The sequence below is a fragment of the Macaca nemestrina genome, chromosome 12 (genome assembly GCF_043159975.1).
Source record: "Macaca nemestrina isolate mMacNem1 chromosome 12, mMacNem.hap1, whole genome shotgun sequence".
Lineage (NCBI taxonomy): Eukaryota > Metazoa > Chordata > Mammalia > Primates > Cercopithecidae > Macaca > Macaca nemestrina.
Window position 1 is genome coordinate 125,120,300 of NC_092136.1, and position 24,716 is coordinate 125,145,015.

Genomic DNA, 24,716 nt, shown 5'->3' on the forward strand with positions numbered 1-24,716 from the left:
CTGCTTCTTCGCGCCCGCCCGACTTCCCAGCGGCCCCGTGCGGCCCGGGCATGCCCAGTGCGGGCGCAGCGGCCCCGGCCCTGGAAGCGCCCCGGCGGAGCGGGCCCGCGGTGGGCGAGGGGCCGGGCCGGAGCCGCGGCGGCGGAGCTGCGGGTAGGTGCGGCATCAGCCAAGCCAGGCCTCGGGACCGCCGCGCCGCCCATTCTGAGTGGCAGGGGCCGGGAGGGCAGGCAGGGCCCCAGCGTGGGTTGGTGGGGCTACCCGCGAGGACCCCTTGCGGGAAGGGGCCGGAGGGAGCGGGACGGGACCGGGCACATCCCCGGGCGAGGCTTCTCCAGGTGGGGCGCGGCTATCTTTAGCTCCTTGTGTGACCGGAGGTGTGCGTGGTCCGCACCTCGTGCACAGTTGTGCCTAAGGAGGGAGACCAGTTTTCAGCCGAATTGCCTAGGAGCTGTGGGGAGATGGGCCCGAATGGACCCGTGGACTCAGAGGCAGCCCGTGGAGCCCCGTGGGAAGTGAGGATGTTTACCTTCCCTGTACCTGGAGTGGGCTGCGACAGCTTCCTGCTTGCCGAGACTTGGGTTTAGTGACTTACAAATAAAAGTGCAGGACTGTGCCTCAGCAGATGCTTATTAGCTTTTAATGAGTGTTAGGAATTTAATGTCATTTGTATTTCCAGGTTTGAGAGGTTATTTGTCCATGGGATGCTCGTGTTAAAAAAAAAAAAAATTGCAAAGCTTAAAAACAAGTCGACCGAGGTAACATTAGGACACCGGGTTCTGAGGTTCACTGTAGCTACCATTCATTTGCTGTCAGTCTGGGCAAGTCATTTAACTCCTGAGACTCGGTTCTCTCACCTGTTAAATGAACCAGATTCATCTTCATCTGTCTAGCTCAGCTGTAGGATTCCCCCTGTGTCATTCAGTCTCTGTGTGTGATCTCAAATTGTGGCAAGTTATTTTTCCCCATGCCTCACTTTTTGTTAGACTGGGTAATTCACCAAATATTCCTGTAGGAAGAATGTTAGGATCTAAGTATAAAAGTGAAGTGATTTACCCTTCATAGGCCACTCTTAGTCAAGAGGTGTCCTGCCACTTGGTACATGCAGAAACCAGGTGTTAGCTGGTCACGGATCAAATGACACAGCTGTTGTGGACTAAGGCAGAATGTTTCAGGTTCCCTGTCAGTACCCTGTGAGAAATCCAAGCCAAGTAATGGGCTTCCCTAAACCTCCCAGCTGGCTCACTTTAGTGGGGTTGTGTTTATATAGAATTTTAAGTGTTTTTCATGCTGTTGTGCCCTATTAGATGCAAGAAACCTATGAAGAAGTTTAGTACCCTTAATTTCCAGATGAGCAAGTGGCAGGTTAAGGCAGTGGATCTGTGAGTCTTTACAAACTAGTGTCGTGCATATCACTGAGCATTTGCTATTCGTGGAGCTCAGCCGCCCTCACCTCAACCCTGAGAACACGTCTGTATGGCTGTACCTCGGCGATTGGAACTCTGAGGTCTTTGTTTTCAGGAGGGAATAGTGGGAGTATTAACAGAAGCTTCTCACCCTAGAGACTTCTTTCCGAAGTGAGCCCATCTGTGTAGGATTTGACCTAAGGAGCAGAGGGTATATACAGTGTTGGGCAAATTGCCTTCCTACTGCCATATCCCCTGCTCTTCCAGTTCTGAATGGCATTAGTCCAGTTGGGTCAATGGGGAGCAGTTTGGTGAAGTGGTTAAAGGTCGGGGAAAGTGTGCTTATATTTTGAAATTTAAGGTTTGTACAAGCTGCTTGTGAAATTCTGTCTTTGTATTATGGTCATACCTCTTAAACTGAGAATACTGCAACTTGGTTTAGTGAGTGTTGAGAACTTTAGAATATCAAGTTCTTAAAAAATGCATGAAAGTGGGTTTTCTATTCATCTTAGAAGTCACCATAGATTAAATGAGAGAATAGTATATTAAATTTATACACATGAACTCTCAAGTTCTTAATTTTTTTTTTTTTTTTTTTTTTTTTTTTTTGAGACGGAGTCTGGCTCTGTTGTCCGGGCTGGAGTGCAGTGGCCGGATCTCAGCTCACTGCAAGCTCCGCCTCGCGGATTTACGCCATTCTCCTGCCTCAGCCTCCCGAGTAGCTGGGACTACAGGCGCCCGCCACCTCGCCCGGCTAGTTTTTTGTATTTTTTAGTAGAGACAGGGTTTCACCGTGTTAGCCAGGATGGTCTCCATCTCCTGACCTCGTGATCCGCCCGTCTCGGCCTCCCAAAGTGCTGGGATTACAGGCTTGAGCCACCGCGCCCGGCCCTCAAGTTCTTAATTTTTGAAACTAGATACCCCATTCACCTGAGAAATAAAATGGGAAAGCCTTACTGTTTTAAAGACTGTTTATACATATGAACTTTTTTGAGGCCTAGTTTAAATTCCACTATTTATTGCATGTTTATTAAAATTATATCTGTATATATTTAAAATTAGAAAACATAGAAAAGACCAGCTGGGCATGGTGACTCATGCCTGTAATCCTAGCACTTTGGGAGGCTGAGATGGGTGGATCACCTGAGATCAGGAGTTCGAGATCAGCCTGGCCAACATGGTGAAACCCCATCTTTACTAAAAATACAAAAAATTAACCAGACGTAGTGGCAGGTGCCTGTAATCTCAGCTACTCGGAAGGCTGAGGCAAGAGAATCTCTTGAACCCGAGAGGTGGAAGTTGCAGTGAACCGAGCCGAGTATTGCACTCCAGCCTGGGCAACAAGAGCAAGACTGTCTCAAAACCAAACCAAACCAAAACAAAAAGACCATTAAAAAGACCTATTTGGAGGTTTTGGTAGCCAATTTCATGTCATACCTTAAACCTTACTGTGTGCCCGAGGGCTCTGTATGACTGAAGCACATATGTAGTAATGTTTGTAAGAACTTTTATCTTACTCTTGTATTTTTATTCAAGTATTTGAAGGTATCCAGCAAATATAAAAATTGCTTAAGATACTGAAATGTAATTATCATCCATCTCCAAACCCTCAAAAGTGCTTAGAATGTGTAGGAGGGATAGTTAGGGGCATTGAGGTTCAGAGGTTACTGGTCAAGAGCACATTGTAAAAATGTAAAATGTAAAAATGAAACGGTGTAAACTGTAAAACCGCTTGTAAAAATGAAAGGGTAGTGAGTGGTTTAGAAAAAAATTAGGGATTTTAGGTTTCAGCTGTACATGAATAGCTTCACTTGATTCACTCTATAGAGCTACAAGTATGTGAGGTCATCATGTGGAAATGTGCAGGAAGTAACTTATCTTTAAAATAAATATTTTGCCCCCATTATGTTCCATCTGTTTCCAGATCCTTCATGATGAGAGATTTGGGGACACTTCTCTCTCCTCTGTGTAGCTGATAGTTTGGTGGTGAAGAATGGCTGACAGTGTCAAAACCTTTCTCCAGGACCTTGCCAGAGTGAGTACATCTTGTTTATAGGAATTCATCTCTTGGCCTTTTTATTTTGCTGAAGGAACCATCTAGGAAATCCTGTAGGGTTTTTGGAACTTTTATCATATTTCTTGGGCTCTTTACATACAGGTTATTATTCTAGACCACACTACTCAGAGATAGGTATTGTTCTACATCTTATAGACACTCTTGCTTGGAAGACCTCCTCAGTGGATGTCTCCAGTATTGGGTTGGAACCCTGGTCACCTTGGCTTCAGAGCTTTTTTTTTTTTTTTTTTTTTTAAACTTTTTATTTTGGAATGTGTTTAGATTCACAGAAAAGTTATAAGGTAGTATAGAGAGTTCCTATATATCATTCATCAGCTTCCCTTAATGTTAACATATAACCGTGGTACATTTGCCAAAACTAGGAAATGAACATTGATACAGTACTATCACCTAAACTAATTAATTCAAATTTAAATTAGAGAACTTTTTTTTTTTCTCCCCAAATTTTTCGTATATTTAAAAAATTTTTAAAGTAGAGATGGGGTTTTGGCATGTTGCCCAGCCTGGTCCCAAACTCCTGGGCTCAAGTGATCCGCCCGCCTTGTCCTCCCAAAGTGCTGGGATTAAAGGCATGAGCCACTGCACCCAGCTGGAACCTTTTTTCTCCCCATTCTACAGACTGCGCAGGTGAGGGGGATACTCTAGGAAAATGCCCTGTAAAGATCTGGTTAGGACCCAGTCATCCAAATTACCAATAGCACAAAAGTCTGCTACTTTTAATGTATGTCTGAAGCCTAATAATGTCCCAGTTGTAACCCCCTCTTATATATCCACTAGCATGAGAGAGGCCAATTCTTGGAGTGGGGAGGTTCATTCTTTAGTGAGAGAGTTTAAAAGGTTACCTTTATGGCCCGGGGAAGTGGCTGACACCTGTAATCTCAGCACTTTGGGAGACCAAGGAGGGAGGACTGCTTGAATCCAGGAGTATGAGGCAGCAGTGAGCTATGATGGTACCAGTGCACTCTAGCAGGGCAAGAAAGTAAAAAGGTTATTACTTTTGAGTAAAAAAGAGATTGAAAGAGTATCCTACAAGGTCTAAAAAGACTTTATGCATATGATGTACTATTTTTTTTTTAAGACAGAGTCTCACTGTGTCACCTAGGCTGGAGTGCAGTGGTGCAGTCTCAGCTCACTGCAACCTCCACTTCTTGGGTTCTAGCAATTCTCCTGCCTCGGCCTCCCAGGTGGCTGGGATTACAGGCACACATCACCACATCTGGCTAATTTTTGTATTTTTAGTAGAGATGGGGTTTCACCATGTTGGCCAGGCTGGTCTTGAACTCCTGACCTCAGGTGATCTGCCCGCCTCAGCCTCCCAAAGTGCTAGGATTACAGGTGTGAGCCACCATGCCCAGCAGCATATGATCTACTTTTAACATCTTTACCTTGTTGTCTTGCCATTTATGGGCTATAAAATTTCAACCCTCCCAGCCTGGACAACATAGCAAAACCCCCTCTCTACTAAAAATACAAAAAAAATTTAGCCAGGCATGGTGGCACATGCCTGTAATCCCAGCTACTCAGGAGGCTGAGGCAGGAGAATCGCTTGAACCTAGGAGGTGGAGGTTGCAATGAGCCGAGATCATGCCACTGCACTCCAGCCTGGGTGACAGAGCAAGACTCTGTTTAAAAAAAAAAAAAATCAACCCTGTGTTGGTTCTACAGTGTGCTATTTACATGTTTCTCTGCCCCACTGGACTGTAGATGTCTTAGAGGTGGGGATCCTATCATCCTAGGATGTCCTAGGCCCTCAGCCATTTGAACTTAATTATCTTAGATAGTTGGAGTTTCCTGAGTTAAAAGCAAAATCAGGAGTAAAAATTACTCAGACAAAAAAGATCAAAGGCACACTGTGCCAATTTATGCTCCTGTCAACAGATAATACATCAACTTGCCCATTTCTCTGTATTCCAGCTATTATTTCTAAAATTCGTTTTGTCTGATAACAGTAGGCGAGAATGCTATCCATTCTTAAATCCAGCTTGGCCATTGCTTCCAGAATAACTTTTTCTGCCTTCTCATGAAGTTGAATGCCCCAGTGCTAACACTTTACTTGGGCCATACATCTGTTGTGGCACTTATTAAACTATGTGTGCTTGCTTCTGCAGCACATGTACTAAAATTGGAACAATACAGAGATTAGCGTGGCTCCTGTGCACGACACACAACTTCATGAAATGTTTCATATTTAAAAACATTTTTTAAAAAAACCTTCAATGTAATTTTTTGGTTTACTTGTGTGCTTCTCCTACTAAGTTATAAGCTTCTCGAACACTTTATATGACAATATACAGCTTATTGAAGATACTCAGTACATGGGTGGGAGATGGATGCATGAGTGAATTCTTAGCCTTTGGGAGGCTGAGGCAGGAGGATTGCTTGAGGCCAGGAGTATGAAACCAGCCTGATCAACATGATGAGACCACCATTGCTACAGAAGAAAAATTTAAAAGCCACGTGTGGTGGCGCACATCTGTATTCATAGCTCCTTGGGAGGCTGAGGCAGGAGGATCATTTGAACCCAGGAGTTGGAGGCGGCAGTGAGCTATGATTGAGTCACTGCACTATAGCCTGGGTGACAGAGCAAGACCCTGTCTCAAATAATAATAATAATAATAATAATGATAATGATAATGATATCCTTTTCTACAGGGAATCAAAGACTCCATCTGGGGTATTTGTACCATCTCAAAGCTAGATGCTCGAATCCAGCAAAAGAGAGAGGAGCAACGTCGAAGAAGGGCAAGTAGTGTCTTGGCACAGAGAAGAGCCCAGAGTATAGAGCGGAAGCAAGAGAGGTAAGGAGTGCATGCCTGATACCAAAATGTCCAAGGGAGGGAAGACGCTACATAGTGACTCAATGTTTCCGTACCACTTCATTTCTTTTGTGCTTTTTCCCAGAAAAATGTTGCAAGTGATTCCCCCCTCCCCCCGCCGACATTGACTTAAACTACGGTCTAACAATCATCCTTGCTAAAAATGTCATGGTGTTAAATCAGAATGCTGAATAGAGAACCAAAAAATATTATTTGGTTTGATAGATACGTCTAGGGAAGCCTGTGTGGATTTCTGTATTAATAGAAGAACCCCAGCCCCACACTTTCTCTTTTAATCTTTTCCAACATCAGACTTTAAATTATTTTTCTTTTAAAAGCTGGTTTCCCAGAAATATATATATATATATAATATGTGTGTGTGTGTATACATATATATGTACATATATATCTTTCTTTGGAGACAGAGTCTTGCCCTGTCACCCAAGCTGGAGTGCCGTGGTGCAATCTCAGCTTACTGCAGCCTCTGCCTCCCAGGTCCAAGCAATTCTCCTGCCTCAGTCTCCCAGCTAGCTGGAAATACAGGTGCACACCGCCACACCTGGCTAATTGTTTGTATTTTTTAGTGGAGACAGGGTTTCACCATGTTGGCCAGGCTGGTCTCGAACTCCTGACCTCAGCTGATCCGCCTACCTCGGCCTCCCGAAGTGTTAGGATTACAGCCATGAGCCACTGCACTTGACCATTTTTTTATTCTTTTCTCATTGACTGACATTAGAACATTGGGAGAACATGAGGTACTGAAAAATAATACAGTACCCACAAAAGATATAAAACGAACTACTGAATGACAGTTAGGAAATAACTTATGCCTTATAAACTAAATACATGTGATCTTTTCCAGTGAGCCACGTATTGTTAGTAGAATTTTCCAGTGTTGTGCTTGGAATGGTGGAGTGTTCTGGGTAAGTTCTTCTTTAAATTCCAGGGGCCTTACAAGCATCTTCAGATTGTTGCTGGGTTGATAGCTATGAACTGTTTTCTTGAAACACTAAGACAAATAGCTTTCATCTGCTACACTTAGGAATATACACTTAGGAATATAACTCAGGAGTCTGTGCATCTGCAGCGATTTTATTCCCACTCGAGAAAGCACACTTGTATGTAAGCAAACGTCACAGTTAGCCCTGAATATACACTTGTATTTTTGTTTCTAAAATGACTCATTCACAAGTGTTATAGGTAGCAGTTTCTCTTGACGCTGTCTAGACATTTTAAAATGCTAACAGCAACTATGGGGGATCAGGGGAAGGGCAGATACGGCTAGACAAGAACAAGGTTCTCCCTGCTTCTGCTTATGGTGATCAACAAGAACTAATTTGCATTGAAACCTATAGCAGAAAAGATTGCCTACTATTAACTGAGAACCCCAGTGCAGGCTTAACTGAAATTTGGGTACTTTGAAGAATGGATAAATATTTCTTTTGACTTAGAATTTAGAGTAATTCATCACATCTTAATCTAAACAATTCACAGATGTTTTCAGATGTTAGCTTTAAATTTAATTAATATGTATTCCTGTGTACTTAGTACATGCCTGTATTTTGGCCTGAATACTACTTGAAATGTTCCTCTATGCCCCCAAAAGTTTCATTGTTTTATAGGTAGTGTCAAGTTTGTATCTCAATTGGAGTGTTGGGAAACAGAAATAGATCCAGTTTTGATGCTTTTTCAGGCCTCCTGATTTATTTTTTTATTGTTTTGAGATGGAGTCTCACTCTGTTGCTCAGGCTGGAGTGCAGTGTCATAACCTTGGCTCACTGCAACCTCTTCCTCCCGGGTTCAAGCGATTCTCCTGCCTCAGCCTCCCCAGTAGCTGGGATTACAGGTGTGCACCACCACACCCGACCAATTGTTGTAATTTTAGTAGAGACGGGGTTTCACCATGTTGGCCAGGCTGGTCTCGAACTGACCTCAAGTGATCCGCCTGCCTCGGCCTCCCAAAGTGAGCCACCGCACCTGGCCTAGGCCTCCTGATTTATAAAAGGCACTCCCATCTATGAAATCATTACACTAAAACTTGAAGCTCCTGTTTTAAAGACTGGATTTTGATGTTTGCCTTGTTGCTTCTTTTCTTTAGTTCAGTCTCCTCTTGTTTTATCGAGTATTTATTCCTGTGCTTCAGTCAGTAACAGCCCGAATTATCGGTAAGTATATACCCCGCTCCTTTACTGTTGGGGACGGAGTAGGAGATGATGTTTCAGTCTCCCTCCGTTTACTGAACATTTCCTGTGTACCAGGAGCTTTCACTGTTTATTTTCTTTTTTGTTGTTTTATTCTTTTTAAAAATGTATATTTAGTTATTCTCCTAGAGCCTTCAGATGAGAGTGTTCGCTGTTTTTTAACTCAGGCCTTTCAGCAGCCCTTTATGATGGATACTGTTATTCTATCCATTATGAATGAGGAAATGGAAGGTACCTAGGTTAAACCATTAGTAAGTGGCAGAGCTGAAACTGAAACCCAGATGGTATCCTGCAAATAGTGTACTGGTAATCACTGTGGCATCTCGTTACCATCATGTAAGCAGATTTGTGTCAACATAAGCAGCACATATCTATGGCTTCTTTGAATTGGAATTGTGGCTAGAATGTGGTGTGTCCTTTATGAGTTAGACTCACTGAGATGGGTATAGTGATGTGCTGGCAAGAACTAGAAAGATCCAGGAGGAGACAGAGAATAGTCACGAGATGGGGGTTCCGCATTTGGTCTTCTGTGTTTCCATTTCTCCATTTCTAATAACTCGTTTTCTCCCTCTTAGGTGACCCATCACTACATGGAGATGTTTGGTCGTGGCTGGAATTCTTCCTCACGTCAGTTTTCAGTGCTCTTTGGGTGCTCCCCTTGTTTGTGCTTAGCAAAGTGGTGAATGCCATTTGGTTTCAGGTAGGTCCAAGGCAGAATGGAGTCTGGGACCCGCAGCATGATTGGTTGACAGGTGACAAGTTTCAGCCTGTGAAGTTAGTGGGCATATAGGGGGACCTGTTTTTCAGCCTTAATGTTTCTTAGCCAAGCAGCCAGTAGGTGATCTTTGTGTTCTTATAGAATGGAATTATTGTCTCAGCATCTCATTGGCAGATGTCTGGTGCCTCTTTTTTTTTTGAGACAGAGTCTCTGTCGCCCAGGCTAGAGTGCAGTGGTGGGATCTTGGCTCACTGCAACCTCTGCCTCCCGGGTTCAAGCAGTTCTCCTGTTGCAGCCTCCCGAGTAGCTAGGACTACAGGCACGCGCCACCATGCCTGGCTAATTTTTTTTTATATTTTTGTTAGTGACAGAGTTTCACCATGTTGGCCAGGCTGGTCTCAAACTCCTGACCTCCCAATCTGCCCACCTTGGCTTCCCAAAGTGCTGGGATTATAGGCGTGAGCCACCGCATAAGGCAGCAATCCTCCTACCTTAGCCTCCTGAGTAGCTGGGACTATAGGCACATGCCATCACACCCAGCTTATTTTTAAATAAGCCTTTTCTTAACTGGCATCTCTAGTGGCAGACCAGTGGTCTTAGCTTTGGGGATGTATATCAAGGCCATTTAATTCATGTTTTGGTACACTTTCTCTGTTACAGGATATAGCTGACCTGGCATTTGAGGTATCAGGGAGGAAGCCTCACCCATTCCCTAGTGTCAGCAAAATAATTGCTGACATGCTCTTCAACCTTTTGCTGCAGGCTCTTTTCCTCATTCAGGTGAGACTGACCTTCTGGGCATATGGGCAGCTTTATTAAAAAGAAAAACTGTTTCACTAGTGGGAGCTTCACAAAGACAGAGTATTATATTTATGCAGAGTACTATATATATGCTGGTGGGAGGTAATGATTTTTAAATCTTTTTTTTTTTTTTTTCACAGAAATGAGAATTTTAAAATTACATTATAAAATTATAAGAAACATGAATTTACCTGCCCTTTTCTGCTACTCTGGTTATTCTCCAGTCCTGCCAGGTGGAAACTGTTTTTTTCTTTTTATAGTTATGCCTAACTTTTTTTTAAAGAGACATGGTCGGCTGGGCACGGTGGTTCATGCCTGTAATCCCAGCACTTTGGGAGGCCAAGGCAGGCGGATCACCTAGGGTCAGGTGTTTGAGACCAGCCTGGCCAACATGGTGTAACCCCGTCTCTACTAAAAATACAAAAATTAACTGCGTGTAGTGGCACATGCCTGTAATCCCAGCTACTCCGGAGACTGAGGCAGGAGAATCACTTGAACCCAGGAGGCAGAGATTGTAGTGAGCCAAGATCATGTCATTGCACTCCAGCCTGGGCAACAGGAGCAAAGCTGTCTCAAAAAAAAAAAAAAAGACAAGACAGGGTCTTATTTTATCACCTAGGCTGGAGTACAGTGGCACAATCATACCTCACTGCAGCCTCAAACTCTGGGCTCAAGCAATCCTTCTGCCTTAGCCTCCTGAGTAGCTGGGACTACAGGCACATGCCATCATGCCCAGCTTATTTTAAAAATTTTGTTGGCCGGGCGCGGTGGCTCAAGCCTGTAATCCCAGCACTTTGGGAGGCCGAGACGGGCGGATCACGAGGTCAGGAGATCGAGACCATCCTGGCTGACATGGTGAAACCCCGTCTCTACTTTAAAAATACAAAAAAAAAACTAGCCGGGCGAGGTGGCGGGCGCCTATAGTCCCAGCTACTAGCTACTCGGGAGGCTGAGGCAGGAGAATGGCGTGAACCCGGGAGGCAGAGCTTGCAGTGAGCTGAGATCCGGCCACTGCACTCCAGCCCGGGCGACAGAGCCAGACTCCGTCTCAAAAAAAAAAAAAAAAAAAATTTTTGTTGTAGAGTCAGGGTCTCAGTATGTTGCCCAGTCTGGTCTTGAACTCCTGGCCTCAAGAGATCCTCCCGCCTCATCCTCCCAAACTGTTGGGATTACAGGAATGAGTCACTGTGCCCACCCTGCACCCGGCCTTTTACAAACTTGAGAGGCAGCTAGGAAGCTGTCTCAGACAGTGATGATTGGAGAGTGGCAGGTGAATGGTGCTAGGTTTCCGAGGCTTGGGATTAAGGTTTTCCATATTTGTTCTTCAGGGAATGTTTGTGAGTCTCTTTCCCATCCATCTCGTCGGTCAGCTGGTTAGTCTCCTGCATATGTCCCTTCTCTACTCACTGTACTGCTTTGAATATCGTTGGTTCAATAAAGGTAAGTTCATCTAAAGAAGTCCAGAAAATGGAGGCCCAGTTTGAAAATGCTACTGCTAAGCAGACTTCTTAAACTACTCAATAGTCAGGCTCTTAGCAAACCTTCCTTTGAGGGAAGCAGCCTCATTGGCAAGAGGGAGCTTACCTTTGGCTTAGTGGGTTTAACTCTCAACTTTGAGGCTGGGGGATGTGGTAGTATAGCATTATCTTTTTGATGCTTAACATGGTATATCTCTGACTGGGTTGTAAGATGGCATAAATGAGCACGAGTTGCTCTAAATTAGAGAAATCAAATTGATGTCAGCATCTGGATCCTTTTGGGGTTGTTTTAGAAAGACCTTTCAAGTATTTACCAGGGTGTGCGTGGTTGAAAGAGGTTAACTGATACTTACAGAATGGCATCCTTTTGATTTGCTATCTTGTTTAGTTCCAGACTAATCCTGACAAAGGATGCTGGTGCTGAAATTCTTAATTCACTTAGCCTGTCAGCTTTGAAGTTATGATTATGGAATTCTAAAAAACTATGCATGCTTTATATCGGATTTGTACACTTCTAATTTATATGCTGTAACTCTGTTCTAAATCTGTACCTAGGCTGGGTGTGGTGGCTCACACCTGTAATCCCAACACTGGGAGGCCGAGGCAGGCGGATTGCCTGAGGTCAGGAGTTCAAGACCAGCCTGGCCAATATGGTGAAACCCTGTCTCTACTAAAAACACAAAAATTAGCCAGGCGAGGTGGCGGGCACCTGTAGTCCCAGCTACTCGGGAGGCTGAGGTGGGAGAATCGTTTGAAATCTGGAGGTGGAGATTGCAGTGAGCTGAGACTGCACCACTGCACTCCCACCTGGGCATCAAAGCAAGACTCCATCTCAAATAATAATAATAATAATAATAATAAATCTGTACCTAAAGCTCATGGTTTGTCTACCATAGTTATTTAGTCACTTGACTAAAAGGAAATAGAATATCTAATTGTATTGGCTTTCTTGTTTTAGGAATTGAAATGCACCAGCGGTTGTCTAACATAGAAAGGAATTGGCCTTACTACTTTGGGTTTGGTTTGCCCTTGGCTTTTCTCACAGCAATGCAGTCCTCATATATTATCAGGTAATTTGGCTAGAGGGATTTGAAGGAGACTAGTAAAAATAAAAATTCATGAAGTCAGTACCTTTTGCTTGCTTGGTTCTGTTTCGCATTCCACACTGTCATTTGTCCGTCAGGAAACCTGCAGGGTGTTTCTGCATTTGTTAGCATGAAGATCTAGTCTGAATGTCCCTATATCCCATTATCCCGTATTATTTTTCTATGTTGCCTCCTGGAGCAATTTTTCTTTTCTCTTTTTTTTGAGACAAAGTCTCACTCTGTCACCCAGGCTGGAGTGCAGTGGCGCAATCTCAGCTCACTGCAACCTCCGCCTCCCGGATTCAACTGGTTCTCCTGCGTTAGCCTCCCAAGTAGCTGGGATTACAGGCACCCACCATCACGCCTGGCTAATTTTTGTGTTTTTAGTAGAGATGGGGTTTCACTATTTCGGCCAGGCGGGTCTCGAACTCCTGACCTCAAGTGATCCACCCACTTTGACCTCCCAAAGTGTTCAGATTATAGGCATGAGTTACCACACCCGGCCCTGCAGCAATATTAAACATGCCCAGTGCTTAAAAAAATCTTCTTGTTCTTTTTGAAAGATGTGTTTGATGGGCTGGGCGCCACGGCTCACGCCTGTAATTCCAGCACTTTGGGAGGCTGAGGTGGGCAGATCACCTGAGGTCAGGAGTTCGAGACCAGCCTGGCCAACATGGTGAAACCCTGTCTCTGCTGAAAATACAAAAGTTAGCCGGGCATGGTGGCGCACACTTGTAATCCCAGCTACTTGGGAGACTGAGGCAGGAGAATCGCTTGAACAGAGGAGGTGGAGGTTGCGGTGAGTTGAGATCTTGCCACTGCACTCCAGCCTGGGTGACAAGAATGAGACTCCGTCTCAAAAAAAGAAAAAAAAAGTTTGAAATATTGAGGTTTCATCAAGCCATAATATTTACACTGGAAGCAAAAGAACTTGGAGCTTCTGTCTTCTTCAAAGTCATGGCTGTTATGAAGGTGACTAATTATTTCTTTTTTTTTTTTTTTTTAACAGTGGCTGCCTTTTCTCTATCCTCTTTCCTTTATTCATTATCAGCGCCAATGAAGCAAAGACCCCTGGCAAAGCGTAGTAAGTATTAGCCAGTGATGAAGTTTTTGCGGTGTAAAGGATTGGGGCTGTAACACCACAGTTATGTCAGTGAGGCTTTAAAAAAAAAAATTCTCACATTATAGGAAAATCTTTTTTTTTTTTTTTTTTTTTTTTTTTTGAGATGGAGTCTCACTCTGTCACCCAGGCTGGAGTGCAGTGGCCGGATCTCAGCTCACTGCAAGCTCTGCCTCCCGGGTTCACGCCATTCTTCTGCCTCAGCCTCCCGAGTAGCTGGGACTACAGGCGCCTGCCACCTCGCCCGGCTAAGTTTTTGTATTTTTAGTAGAGACGGGGTTTCACTGTGTTAGCCAGGATGGTCTCGATCTCCTGACCTCGTGATCCGCCCGTCTCGGCCTCCCAAAGTGCTGGGATTACAGGCTTGAGCCACCTCGCCCCGCCAGGAAAATCTTAATGTAAGGTTTAATGAGACAGAAACACTTCTGGTATATAACCCACACTTTTCTCCATGCATATATGCACGTGTGTGTGTGTGTGTGTGTGTGTGTATATATACACACACACACTTCCAAAATTGACCTCATTATACATATTCAAGTAGAGGGCCGTATGACCTGGCCACATGAGTTTATTGATAACACTAGTAAAATATACCTTAAAATAAGTTTTTAGCAATAATAACAATAGCATTCTAAAAGTTTTATCACTTCAAAGAAAAGCTCAATCAATCTTTGATCAATTTTGGTTAAGTCAGTGTGGATACTTGTATTAGAGACTTAGGTCTGCTTTGGGTTTTTGTATGCTCTTGCTATACAGCAGAGCTCACTGTTATCTTAAGAGGAATATTTGACTTTGTTTTGAAACTCTTCTTCCTGCAACCACAGATAGCATATGACACCTTCAGACATAGCTTGAAGCCTATACCCCGAAGTGAGCCATAGAAAAGTACTTCTCAAATCAGAATTAATCTAAAGTATAACTATTTCCTGTAAGAGCCATAATACTTCAACGCTGGTGACTGCATTACATTCATGGCAGCAGCAGGGCCCAGTGCATTCTTTTTTTTTGAGACGGAGTCTCGCTCTGTCGCCTAAGCTGGAGTGCAGTGGCGCGATCTTGGCTCACTGCAACCTCCGCCTACCAGGTTCAAGCGATTCTCCTGCCTCAGCCTCCTGGGTAACTGGGATTGCAGGTGCATGCTACCATGCCCTGCTAATTTTTTTCTCAAGTGATCCACCTGCTTCAGCCTCCCAAAGTGCTGGGATTACAGGTATGAGACACCACGCCCAGCTCCAATGCATTCTTTAGTTGCTTGTTCCATCCGTGCATCTAATATCTGTATTTCCTTGATCAAGTTTCATTTGTCTTGTCTTTCCCTTTGTAGTTTTAAATTTAATATCAAGTTGTCAAATAACAGAAATAATTCTGAGTAACTGGGGAGCTAACAGGTTGGGTTTTTTGCCTTTTAGTCTCTTCCAGTTGCGCCTCTTCTCCTTGGTGGTCTTCTTAAGCAACAGACTCTTCCACAAGACAGTCTATCTGCAGTCGGCCCTGAGCAGCTCCACTTCTGCAGAGAAGTTCCCTTCACCGCATCCATCACCTGCCAAACTGAAGGCTGCTGCAGGCCACTGAGTTGCCTGCCATCCAAAGGGGATGGGCGGGATTGGAAGAAAGCTGTGGCAGCTCTTTTCCCTGTTCACCTCCCCCTGCCAGGGAAGGCAGGACCCACTCTGCCAAGGGCCCTCTGCGTATTCCCTTCTCTCTGAGGAATTGAAATTTTTGTCTCTGGTGCACGTAAGGCAGAATGTTCCCTGACACCAGTGTGTGGATTTTTAACATCACCGTGAGTCTGAAAGGACCACAAGTTTTTCTGCAGCTATTTTCTAGCATTTGCCAGTCCCTGTGCCTGGACTGATTTGAATACTTTGTTTTTCTCCCTGTGCCATTTACCCTTCCACCTTTCCATCCTGCCTTCTACCACCCTTGGATGAATGGATTTTGTAATTCTAGCTGTTGTATTTTGTGGATTTGTTATTTTTGTTGTTTTTCTGTGAAGCACATACATTGGATATGGGAGGTAAAGGAGTGTCCTAGTTGCTCCTGGTCACTCCCTTTATAGCCATTACTGTCTTGTTTCTTGTAACTCAGGTTAGGTTTTGGTCTCTCTTGCTCCACTGCAAAAAAAAAAGAAAAAAAAACCCTGAAGAGATGAGATAGGAGGAAAGACCTCACAGCCAGTTCTGCTGGGTTTTGAGGAGTGATTTTCTTTCTTCCCCTTGAAGGGGAAAAAGCTATTTTCACTGGTACATTTAAAGTCCCCCAACTATGGGGAGGTACCAATTCTGGACAAGTGCCACTGCAACAACACTAAACCTGAACTTTTCAACTCCGTTGGGGGTGGGAGGCGGTGGGCAGAAATTTACTATTGGCCACTGCCAGGTCTGTTTCATATTTCAAAGGAATATTGGGTGCTGCAAATAGGAACTGAAGGGGTAAATGTATTAAACCTGTGATTGGTTGTTTTCCTGTCATTTTAAGAGACTAATTGTGGGAGGCAGATGTCAAAATACTTGTACAATTTTAAAATGTCACAATTAAACGTGAGCTGGTTTCCCACAAAGTGTGTAATGGTTGAATTTGCAAATCATGATCTTGAGAAATGTATTCATGGAATATAAGACTTTGTCTTGGATAATTTAGTAGTTTTGAGGAATTAGCCCTGAAAAATGTTCCCTGAGAAAGGCTGGATTATATGATTATAATCACATTTATATTTGGTGGAAGACTCAGATTGTTATTTGTTCTAAAGTCTATATGTACATTGCTACTGTGTATTCATGCAGTGGGAAAGACCCTCCTAGATATTGGTGTATTGAATATTAATCGAGGGAAGCCAGTAAACATCTGGTTAACAGAGACCTTTACTATGTGCAAGACAAAATATGGAATTAAAAATTGTTGCTGGGGCCAGGCGTGGTAACTGATGGCTGGGATTCTAGCACTTTGGCAGGGGCCAAGGCAGGAGGATCACTTGAGTCCAGGAGTTTGAGATCAGTCTGGGCAACATAGTAAAACCCCGTCTCTATTACATATATAAGAGGTTAGGCCGGGTATGGTGGCTCACGCCTGTAATCCCAGTACTTTGGGAGGCTGAGGTGGGTGGATCACCTGAGGTTAGGAGTTCAAGACCTGGCCAGCACGGTGAAACCCCATCTCTACTAAAAATACAAAAAATTAGCCGGGCATGGTGGCACATGCCTGTAATCCCAACTGCTCAGGAGGCTGAGGCAGGAGAATCACTTGAACCCAGGAGACAGAGGTTGCAGTGAGTCGGGATCATACTACCACACTCCAGCCTGGGCAACAAGAGCAAAACTCCATCTCAAAAAAAAAAAAAGTTAAAAAAAATTGCTGGGAGTTGTAAACCAAGTTTGAAGGTTTATGCAGTTGATGGAAGGAGGGTTTTTAAATGGTGGGCATCTTGGACGTGAACACTTTCCAGCTTCGGCAGAAAAAATTGTAAAAGACATGGTTTAAAGTAAGGTATACTCCCAACATTCTCCTATGACATCTCTGGTCATTTAACAATAGTATTGCAGAGAACTACTTCCAGATTGCTAATGGGTGTGGTTTGTAGAAGACCAGTATTTCATCAACTTGTGATGAGTGATTGCCTTATTTAAGCTTAGTTTCTTAAAACTAAGTTTTAAAAAAGTAGGCTTAGTTATTTAAGCAATCACATATTTGCTTCCTGAAATTTGTATCTGTACCATTTAGAAGCATCTCATAAACTATCAGGAAAAAAAAAAAAAATAGAAACATCTCAGTTTAGTTTAAAAGGGTGAAGGCAGCTGGGCATGGTGACTCACACCTGTAATCTCAGCACTTTGGGAGGCTCGAAGTAGGTGGATCATGAGGTCAGGAGTCCAAGACCAGCCTGGCCAACATGGTGAAACCCCATCTCTCCTACAAATACAAAAATTAGCCGGGCATGGTGGCGCATGTCTCTAGTCCCAGCTACTCGGGAGGCTGAGGCAGGAGAATCACTTGAACCTGGGAGGTGGAGGTTGCAGTAAGCCAAGATCACACCACTGCACGCCAGCCTGGGTCACAGAGTGAGACTCTGTCTTGGGGGGTGAAAAAAGGGTCAGGGAAGTTGAGTGGATGAAGGTGTATGATTTTTATCCCCAGGACTGTGCCTGGCTATCGAAAATGTGTAAAAGTTTAAATGACTGGAAGTGAGGAACCTCCAGAGTTTTATTAGCATAGTTGAGCAGTCCAGCCTTTTGTACAAAGGCTAGATTAGGCTTATCTGCAATAAGAGAAATGTGACAATCTCAAATGAGTTATAAACACAAAGCAATCTAAATTTTTCTTGCCTTTCACGAGGGTATTGTCACTGAGAGCAGTGATTAGGAAATGGGTCAAAAAGAGACTAGACTCTATTTTTGCCAAGTTCAGAATACCTGTTTGAAGCAGACTAATAATTAGTAACCAAAAACAAGGGAGCTCACAAAACTAAAAATGAATATTTGGTTGAGTATGAATCACAAAACCAGTAGGATCTGAGGAATTGTTCCCAGAAGCACTTTTTAAGGGATAGACATCACAACTTGGACAGGTATATGTAATAGAAAACACAACCCTTTTTATTCTATCTATAGAGCTGAGTTGTCTGTTATAGCAACTCTCAAAATTAGAAAGTAGATGCTTTAGATCTGAGTACATTAAGTCTACTAGAAATTTAAACAACACATTCGTGTACAGATGTGTTAACTGCTCTGCACTTAATAAAAGGATAGCATCTATGAGAGAAAAAGCAACTACAGTTGTCTATGCACTGTCTCATTTTCCACCCACAAATATTACTTTATTTTCTGATTATAGCAGTAGCACGTTCATTATGCTCCTTTATGTGTTTACCTCCATTATTGAGATTGCTTTGGTGAAGGTTATCTGTTCATCAGTAGTGGGGTGGATAGATAGTTTAGCAGTCATCCCACCTTTTATTAACATATTCTGGGCTGGGTGCGGTGGCTCATGCCTGTAATTTCAGCACTTTGGGAGGCCGAGGCGGGCGGATCACGGGGTCAGGAGATGGAGGCCATCCTGGCTAACATGGTGAAACCCCGTCTCTACTTAAAATACAAAAAATTAGCCGGGCGAGGTGGCACGCGCCTGTGGTCCCAGCCACTCAGGAGTCTGAGGCAGGAGGATTGCTTGAACCTGCCAGGCAGAGGTTGCAGTGAGCCGAGATTGCGCCACTGCACTCCAGCCTGGGCAACAGAGTGAGACTCCATCTCAAAATTAAAAAAAACGATATTCTGCCTAAGTTGTATAACCTATAGGAGTTAAAAGGAGGCTGACTTCAGGTCAGTGTAATTTACACATTTGTAACAATGAGAGCCATACACCAGTACAAATTTTGGATGGACCTAAAATGAGTTTGCAAAAGCACTGAAGGATCAAGTGAGGGAATTATGACTTAATCATGTAACAAGTACTGAGCAAGGGACTGGGGACTCAAGGGTGAACCAGAAAGATATGATTACTGCCTTCTAGTACCTGACAGTCCAGTAAGAGAAACTGACAAGCAAATGAATATGCAAAAATTTCAAGAATTACATGATTAGCTATTTTTCCATAGGTCTCAAAGCTGGATAAAACACTGGAATTCAGGGAATCTTTGAGTAAGATGAGCAATTAGGCCATGTGTTCAGCCTCTCCTTGTACTCATTCTGATTTCAAATTTAAATGTTCTGTAGTGCTTTGAGACCTAGAGAAAAAAAAAAAAATGACCATTTAATCATTTAGGTAAGTTCCTCTAATCATTCCTCTTCACGAGGAATCAACATCGCAATCAGCTCAGCAGCTTTTCCAAAACACAAATAACAACACCTGGCTCTGGAGGAAATTTAAGTAATTGTGGAAACAAAAGGTAATTTAAGAAATTCTAATAACTATTTTCACAGAGATTTCAGAAGCTACTGCATCCACAAAATAAGAACAGATTATTGTGAAAAGAACAGAATAGGAAAGCTCTTGGAAATTAAAACAGTTACGGAAATTTTTTAAAATGAGATGGCTTATAAAAGTGACACTGGCCAGGCCCAGTGGCTCAAGCCTGTAGTCCCAGCACTTTGGGAGGCTGAGGTGGGCGGATCACAAAGTCAGGAGATAGAGACCATCCCGGCTAACACGGTAAAACCCCGTCTCTACTAAAAATACAAAAAATCAGCTGGGCGTGGTGGCGGGCGCCTGTAGTCCCAGCTACTCAAGGTCTGAGGCCGGAGGATCCTTTGAGCCCAGGAGGTTGAGGCTGCAGTGGGCTGAAATTGTACCACTGCACTCCAGCCTGGGTGACAGAATGAGACCTTGTCTCAAGGAAAAAAAAAAAAAAAAAAAAAAGTGACACCGAGGAGGCTAAATTAGTGAACTGCAAGATAATATTGAGGAAATCTTCCAGAACATACAGCAAAAAGATCAAGAAAAAGTTAAGAACAGGAGAGCCTTCCAAGAACCAGGAGATAAAACATTTGTCCAACAGCAACTTCAGAAAATGAGAATAGAAAAATGGAGATGAATAAAATCAAAGAACATTTCCTGAACTGATTATACAAATTTTAGCTTTCAGACTGAAAGGGCCTGCCAAATGTAAAGCAGAAAAAAATGAAAGAAGACAAAACACATAGATGAAATCTCTAAGGAAAGACAATTTATCAGAGAGGGAAATAGATTACCCATAAAGGAATGTGACTCGGATTGGCATCAGGTTTCTTAAGGCACAGTGGATCACGGACAATATAGTCACAATGCCTTGAAAGTGTGCTTTTCTAGGCCGGGCGCGGTGGCTCAAGCCTGTAATCCCAGCACTCTGGGAGGCCGAGACCGGCGGATCACGAGGTCAGGAGATCGAGACCATCCTGGCTGACATGGTGAAACCCCGTCTCTACTTTAAAAATACAAAAAAAAAACTAGCCGGGCGAGGTGGCGGGCGCCTATGGTCCCAGCTACTAGCTACTCGGGAGGCTGAGGCAGGAGAATGGCGTGAACCCGGGAGGCGGAGCTTGCAGTGAGCTGAGACCCGGCCACTGCACTCCAGCCTGGGCGGCAGAGCGAGACTCTGTCTCAACAAAAAAAAAAAAAAAAAAAAGAAAGTGTGCTTTTCTGTGTCTGTGTGCAATTGGGGTGAGTGGGTCCCAATTTTGTTCCTAAAATTCTAAACCTAGCCATGCTATTAAGGACAAAATACAGATATTTTCTAACACGAAACGGCAATGTTTGCTTCCATTCAGCTTTTCTAAAACACTTACTTAAAAAAAAAAACTCAGGCCGGGCGCGGTGGCTCAAGCCTGTAATCCCAGTACTTTGGGAGGCCGAGGCGGGTGGATCACGAAGTCAGCATATCGAGACCATCCTGGCTAACATGGTGAAACCCCGTCTCTACTAAAAATACAAAAAACTAGCCGGGCGTGGTGGCGGGCGCCTGTAGTCCCAGCTACTCGGAGGCTGAGGCAGGAGAATGGCGTAAACCCGGGAGGCGGAGCTTGCAGTGAGCCGAGATCGCGCCACTGCACTCCAGCCTGGGTGACACAGCGAGACTCCGTCTCAAAAAAAAAAAAAAAAAAAAAAAAAAAAAAAAAAAAAAAACTCATCAAAAGTGAAAAATAAATCTAAGAAATAGAAAGATGTCTTATCAGATGATAATCTATGGAAAAAAAAAAAAAGAACGATGTCTTATTAAGACAAAACACCCAACCAAATAACATAAAACAGTGGAATCCAGAAGCGCACTCAGGGGAAATCCCAGTAATACAACTTTGCACACACTTAGAAACATGGGTTCTGGAGAGAACAGCTTCAAGAACACAGATACTATTACTCTGGTGTGCTACAAATGAGACGAAGGCATCAGTTTTGTTTATCAATGATATACAAGAAAGATAAACCGATACTTTAAGAAAGACCAAAAGCTCTACAAAAAAGTTCTAACTTCTACATCAAAACATTCCTTTTAAGCAACTGATGAAATAGTAAAAGCATTGCTTTCTGAAACAACCAGTTCAAAACTTTTGGGCTTATAAATCAGGAGGGAGGAGGATTAACTGATACACTATAGTTCACGTATAAACTGTAGGTTTATTTTATTTATTTATTTATTTAGAGACAAAGTTTCACTCTTGTTGCCCAGGCCGGAGTGCAATGGTGCGATCTTGGCTCACCCCAACCTCTGCCTCACAGGTTCAAGAGATTCTCCTGCCTCAGCCTCCCTAGTAGCTAGGATCACAGGCTTGCACCACCACACCTGGCTTTTTGTATTTTGAGTAGGGACAGGGTTTCTCCATGGTGGTCAGGCTGGTCCTGAACTCCCGACCTCAGGTGATCTGCCAGCCTCGGCCCCCCAAAATGCTAGGATTATAGGTATGAGCAACCACGCCTGGTCTATTTATTATTTTATTTTAGAGACAGGGTCTGTCTTACTCTGTTGACCAGGCTGGAGTGAAGTGGTGTGATCATAGCTCATTGCTGCCTAACTTCTGGGCTCAAGCGATCCTCCTGCCTCAACCTCCTCAGAAGTTAGGATTACAGGCCAGCACGACCATGCCCAGCTAATTTTTAAAAATTATTTTTTGTAGACACTGCATCTCACCATGTTGCCCAGGCTGGTCTCCAACCCCCGGCCTCAAGCCATCTTCTCACCTCAACCTCCCAAAGTGCTCGGATTACAATCTTGAGCCACCACGCCTGGACCTCAAGGTTTGTTTATAATAATTATAAAGATTTTCCTATTAGTTTGTTTTCCTTTGATTTTATTCACAAGTAAGCCTTTCCTCATGGACTGGTATCAAAGACTCATCCTAAAAATAGGCTTAGATTTTCAAACTTTGTTCTTTAACAGTACATTGTGACTTTCGAAAAGGTTGACTTAATTTCATCACTTGGAAGCTTAAATGTATTCTCTTTAAGAAACATGTTCAATACTTTCTCTTTTTTTTGGTGATGGAGTCTTGCTCTGTTGTTCAGGCTGAGTGCAATGGCGCGATCTCAGCTCACCGCAACCTCTGCCTCCCGGGTTGAAGCAATTCTCCTGCCTCAGCCTCCTGAGTAGCTGAGATTACAGGAGTCCACCATCGCGCCCAGCCTACTTTGAAAAAATTAATAAAAACTCTAACATCTTAATATTCTTTTTCTTTTTTTGAGACGGAGTTTCGCTCTTGCTGCCCAGGCTAGAGTGTAATGGCGCGATCTCGGCTCACAGCAGCAACCTCTGCCTCCTGGGTTCAAGCGATTCTGCCTCAGCGTCCCAAGTAGCTGGGATTACAGGCGCCCGCCAACACGCCCAGCTAGCTAATTTTTGTATTTTTAGTAGAGATGGGGTTCACCATGTTGGTTAGGCTGTTCTGGAACTCCTGACTCAGGTGATCCACCCGCCTCGGCCTCCCAAAGTGCTGGGATTACAGGCGTGAGCCACCGCGACCGGCCTTAATATTCTTAGGATACTACTTACAAAAAAAAAAAAAAAAAAACTTGAACACGATCTTTCTAATTTTAATTCCACGCCCTGCTTTTTTTTTTTTTTTTTTAAGAGAAAAAACTTTTTTTTTTTTTTTTTGAGATGGAGTCTAGCTCTGTCGCCAGGCTGGAACGCAGTGGCGCGATCTCGGCTCACTGCAACCTCCGATTCCCTGGTTCAAGCGATTCTCCGTCAGCCTCCCGAGTAGCTGGGATTACAGGCACGCGCCACCACGCCCGGCTAATTTTTGTATTTTTAGCAGAGACGGGGTTTCGCCATGTTGGCCAGGATGGTCTCCATCTTCTGACCTCGTGATCTGCCCACCTCGGTCTCCCAAAGTGCTGGGATTACAGGGGTGAGCCACCGCCCCCGACCAAAACTCTTATTTTGAAGAAGCATTTACTTCAAGTTCTGTAATTCCTTCAGGCTCAGCTTCAGTTTCCTTTTTTTAAAGTAAAATTACATCGAACACTTACTATTAAAAACAAAACAAAAAAAGCAGATCTATTGAATCATAACGTCCTGGGGCGAGCCTGATCATGTGAATTTTTAAAAAAATGCATGTGATTCTAAAGCACTGATTTAAATAATGACCTTTCAATAAGCGGTAGGTTCCGTTCAGGGGAGAGTAAATAGGAAGCTGCGTGAGTGGCAGGGGCAACAAGTTGGAAGAGCTGCGGGACGTTCCCACTCTCTCTGGTGTAGTCTTGGCTCACCAAGGCGCGCAGGGAGTAGAAGTGCCTGAGGATAAAGGTGTATACGTGCGAGCCTGAGATGATGGAATTGCCGCTGAAACTTCGTCCCCTTCTCTGCCCTCAGCAACGTTATTGGGGGTCGGGGAGCGCGTTGGGTGCGGGAGAAGACAGACAAGTTAGAATAGGGAGAGCGGCTCTCTGGCGGGTATCTTACAAAGGGCTGGACTAAGCATGGCCGGGCTGCCTCTCGGTCCCCCGAGGAAGCCCGTCTGCTGCTGGAGAAGGCTGTGCCTCCGTGGCGGTGGCTGTCTCAGCCGGCAGTGGAGACGCCTCCAGCTTAGCCCCGACAACCCCTTTACGCCTAGGCACGCTCTTTCACAAAGCTAGGGGCTGTGAACTCTGCCAAGGTTCCCAGGTCCATCGCAGTTACCAGAGCACTGTAAAAGCTCTTGAGCCAACTATCAGGCACATCCTGCAAAAGACGCAGTCTGGACCAGGAAGCGTTTGAAATGCTTCCCTCCTCTCCATTCACCTTGTATTACGTAACAATTTCTACCTTAAAAAAGAGGGAGACCAGCGGCTCCGCATTCCGAGTTACTGGGACTTGGAGCAAGGGCCTATTTCAGCGTAGTTTCCGCTTCTTGTCACATGACGGGAGTTAGCGGGCCACTGCTTTCCACCGCGACTCCCCGTGGGTCCGCCGACCGACACGTCACTCCTCGGCCCTCAACCAAACTGCTTGGGGCACGTTCTTGCCGCGCTCTTGACTCCTACGCGCCGGCCTATGACAGCTCGGCGGGAGCACGCAGACACGCCTCTAGACTGCTAAGCGATAGCTGTAATGACCAATTAAAAACTGGAA

General features: G+C 44.2%; 1 protein-coding gene, 1 long non-coding RNA gene and 1 pseudogene across 2 annotated transcripts; 2 read left to right on the top strand and 1 right to left on the bottom strand.

Annotated features, from left to right (window-relative positions):
• Positions 1 to 15,846, top strand: LOC105476259 (EI24 autophagy associated transmembrane protein). Its single transcript, XM_011732012.2, has 11 exons — positions 1 to 153; positions 3,331 to 3,441; positions 6,136 to 6,281; positions 7,162 to 7,222; positions 8,398 to 8,464; positions 9,076 to 9,200; positions 9,879 to 9,998; positions 11,348 to 11,459; positions 12,456 to 12,567; positions 13,592 to 13,666; positions 15,115 to 15,846. The coding sequence occupies exons 2-11, from the start codon at positions 3,400 to 3,402 to the stop codon at positions 15,275 to 15,277; spliced, it is 1,023 nt and encodes a 340-aa protein (XP_011730314.1). The 5' UTR covers positions 1 to 153; positions 3,331 to 3,399; the 3' UTR covers positions 15,278 to 15,846.
• On the bottom strand, positions 722 to 24,602 carry LOC139357660 (uncharacterized). Its single transcript, XR_011611258.1, has 3 exons — positions 23,754 to 24,602; positions 4,326 to 4,446; positions 722 to 1,009 (listed from the first exon to the last, which is right to left on the bottom strand). It is a non-coding gene; the product is annotated as an uncharacterized lncRNA (long non-coding RNA).
• On the top strand, positions 5,576 to 5,675 carry LOC112425685 (U6 spliceosomal RNA; annotated as a pseudogene).
• Positions 24,603 to 24,716: the final 114 nt, after the last annotated feature.

Excerpts from the sequence above, each read along its gene's own strand:
- LOC105476259 (XM_011732012.2), top strand. The coding sequence starts at position 3,400 with ATGGCTGACAGTGTCAAAACCTTTCTCCAGGACCTTGCCAGA. Across the intron at positions 7,223-8,397 it reads GGAATGGTGGAGTGTTCTGG|TTCAGTCTCCTCTTGTTTTA; the intron begins GTAAGTTCTTCT and ends TCTTTTCTTTAG. Across the intron at positions 11,460-12,455 it reads ATATCGTTGGTTCAATAAAG|GAATTGAAATGCACCAGCGG; the intron begins GTAAGTTCATCT and ends TTCTTGTTTTAG.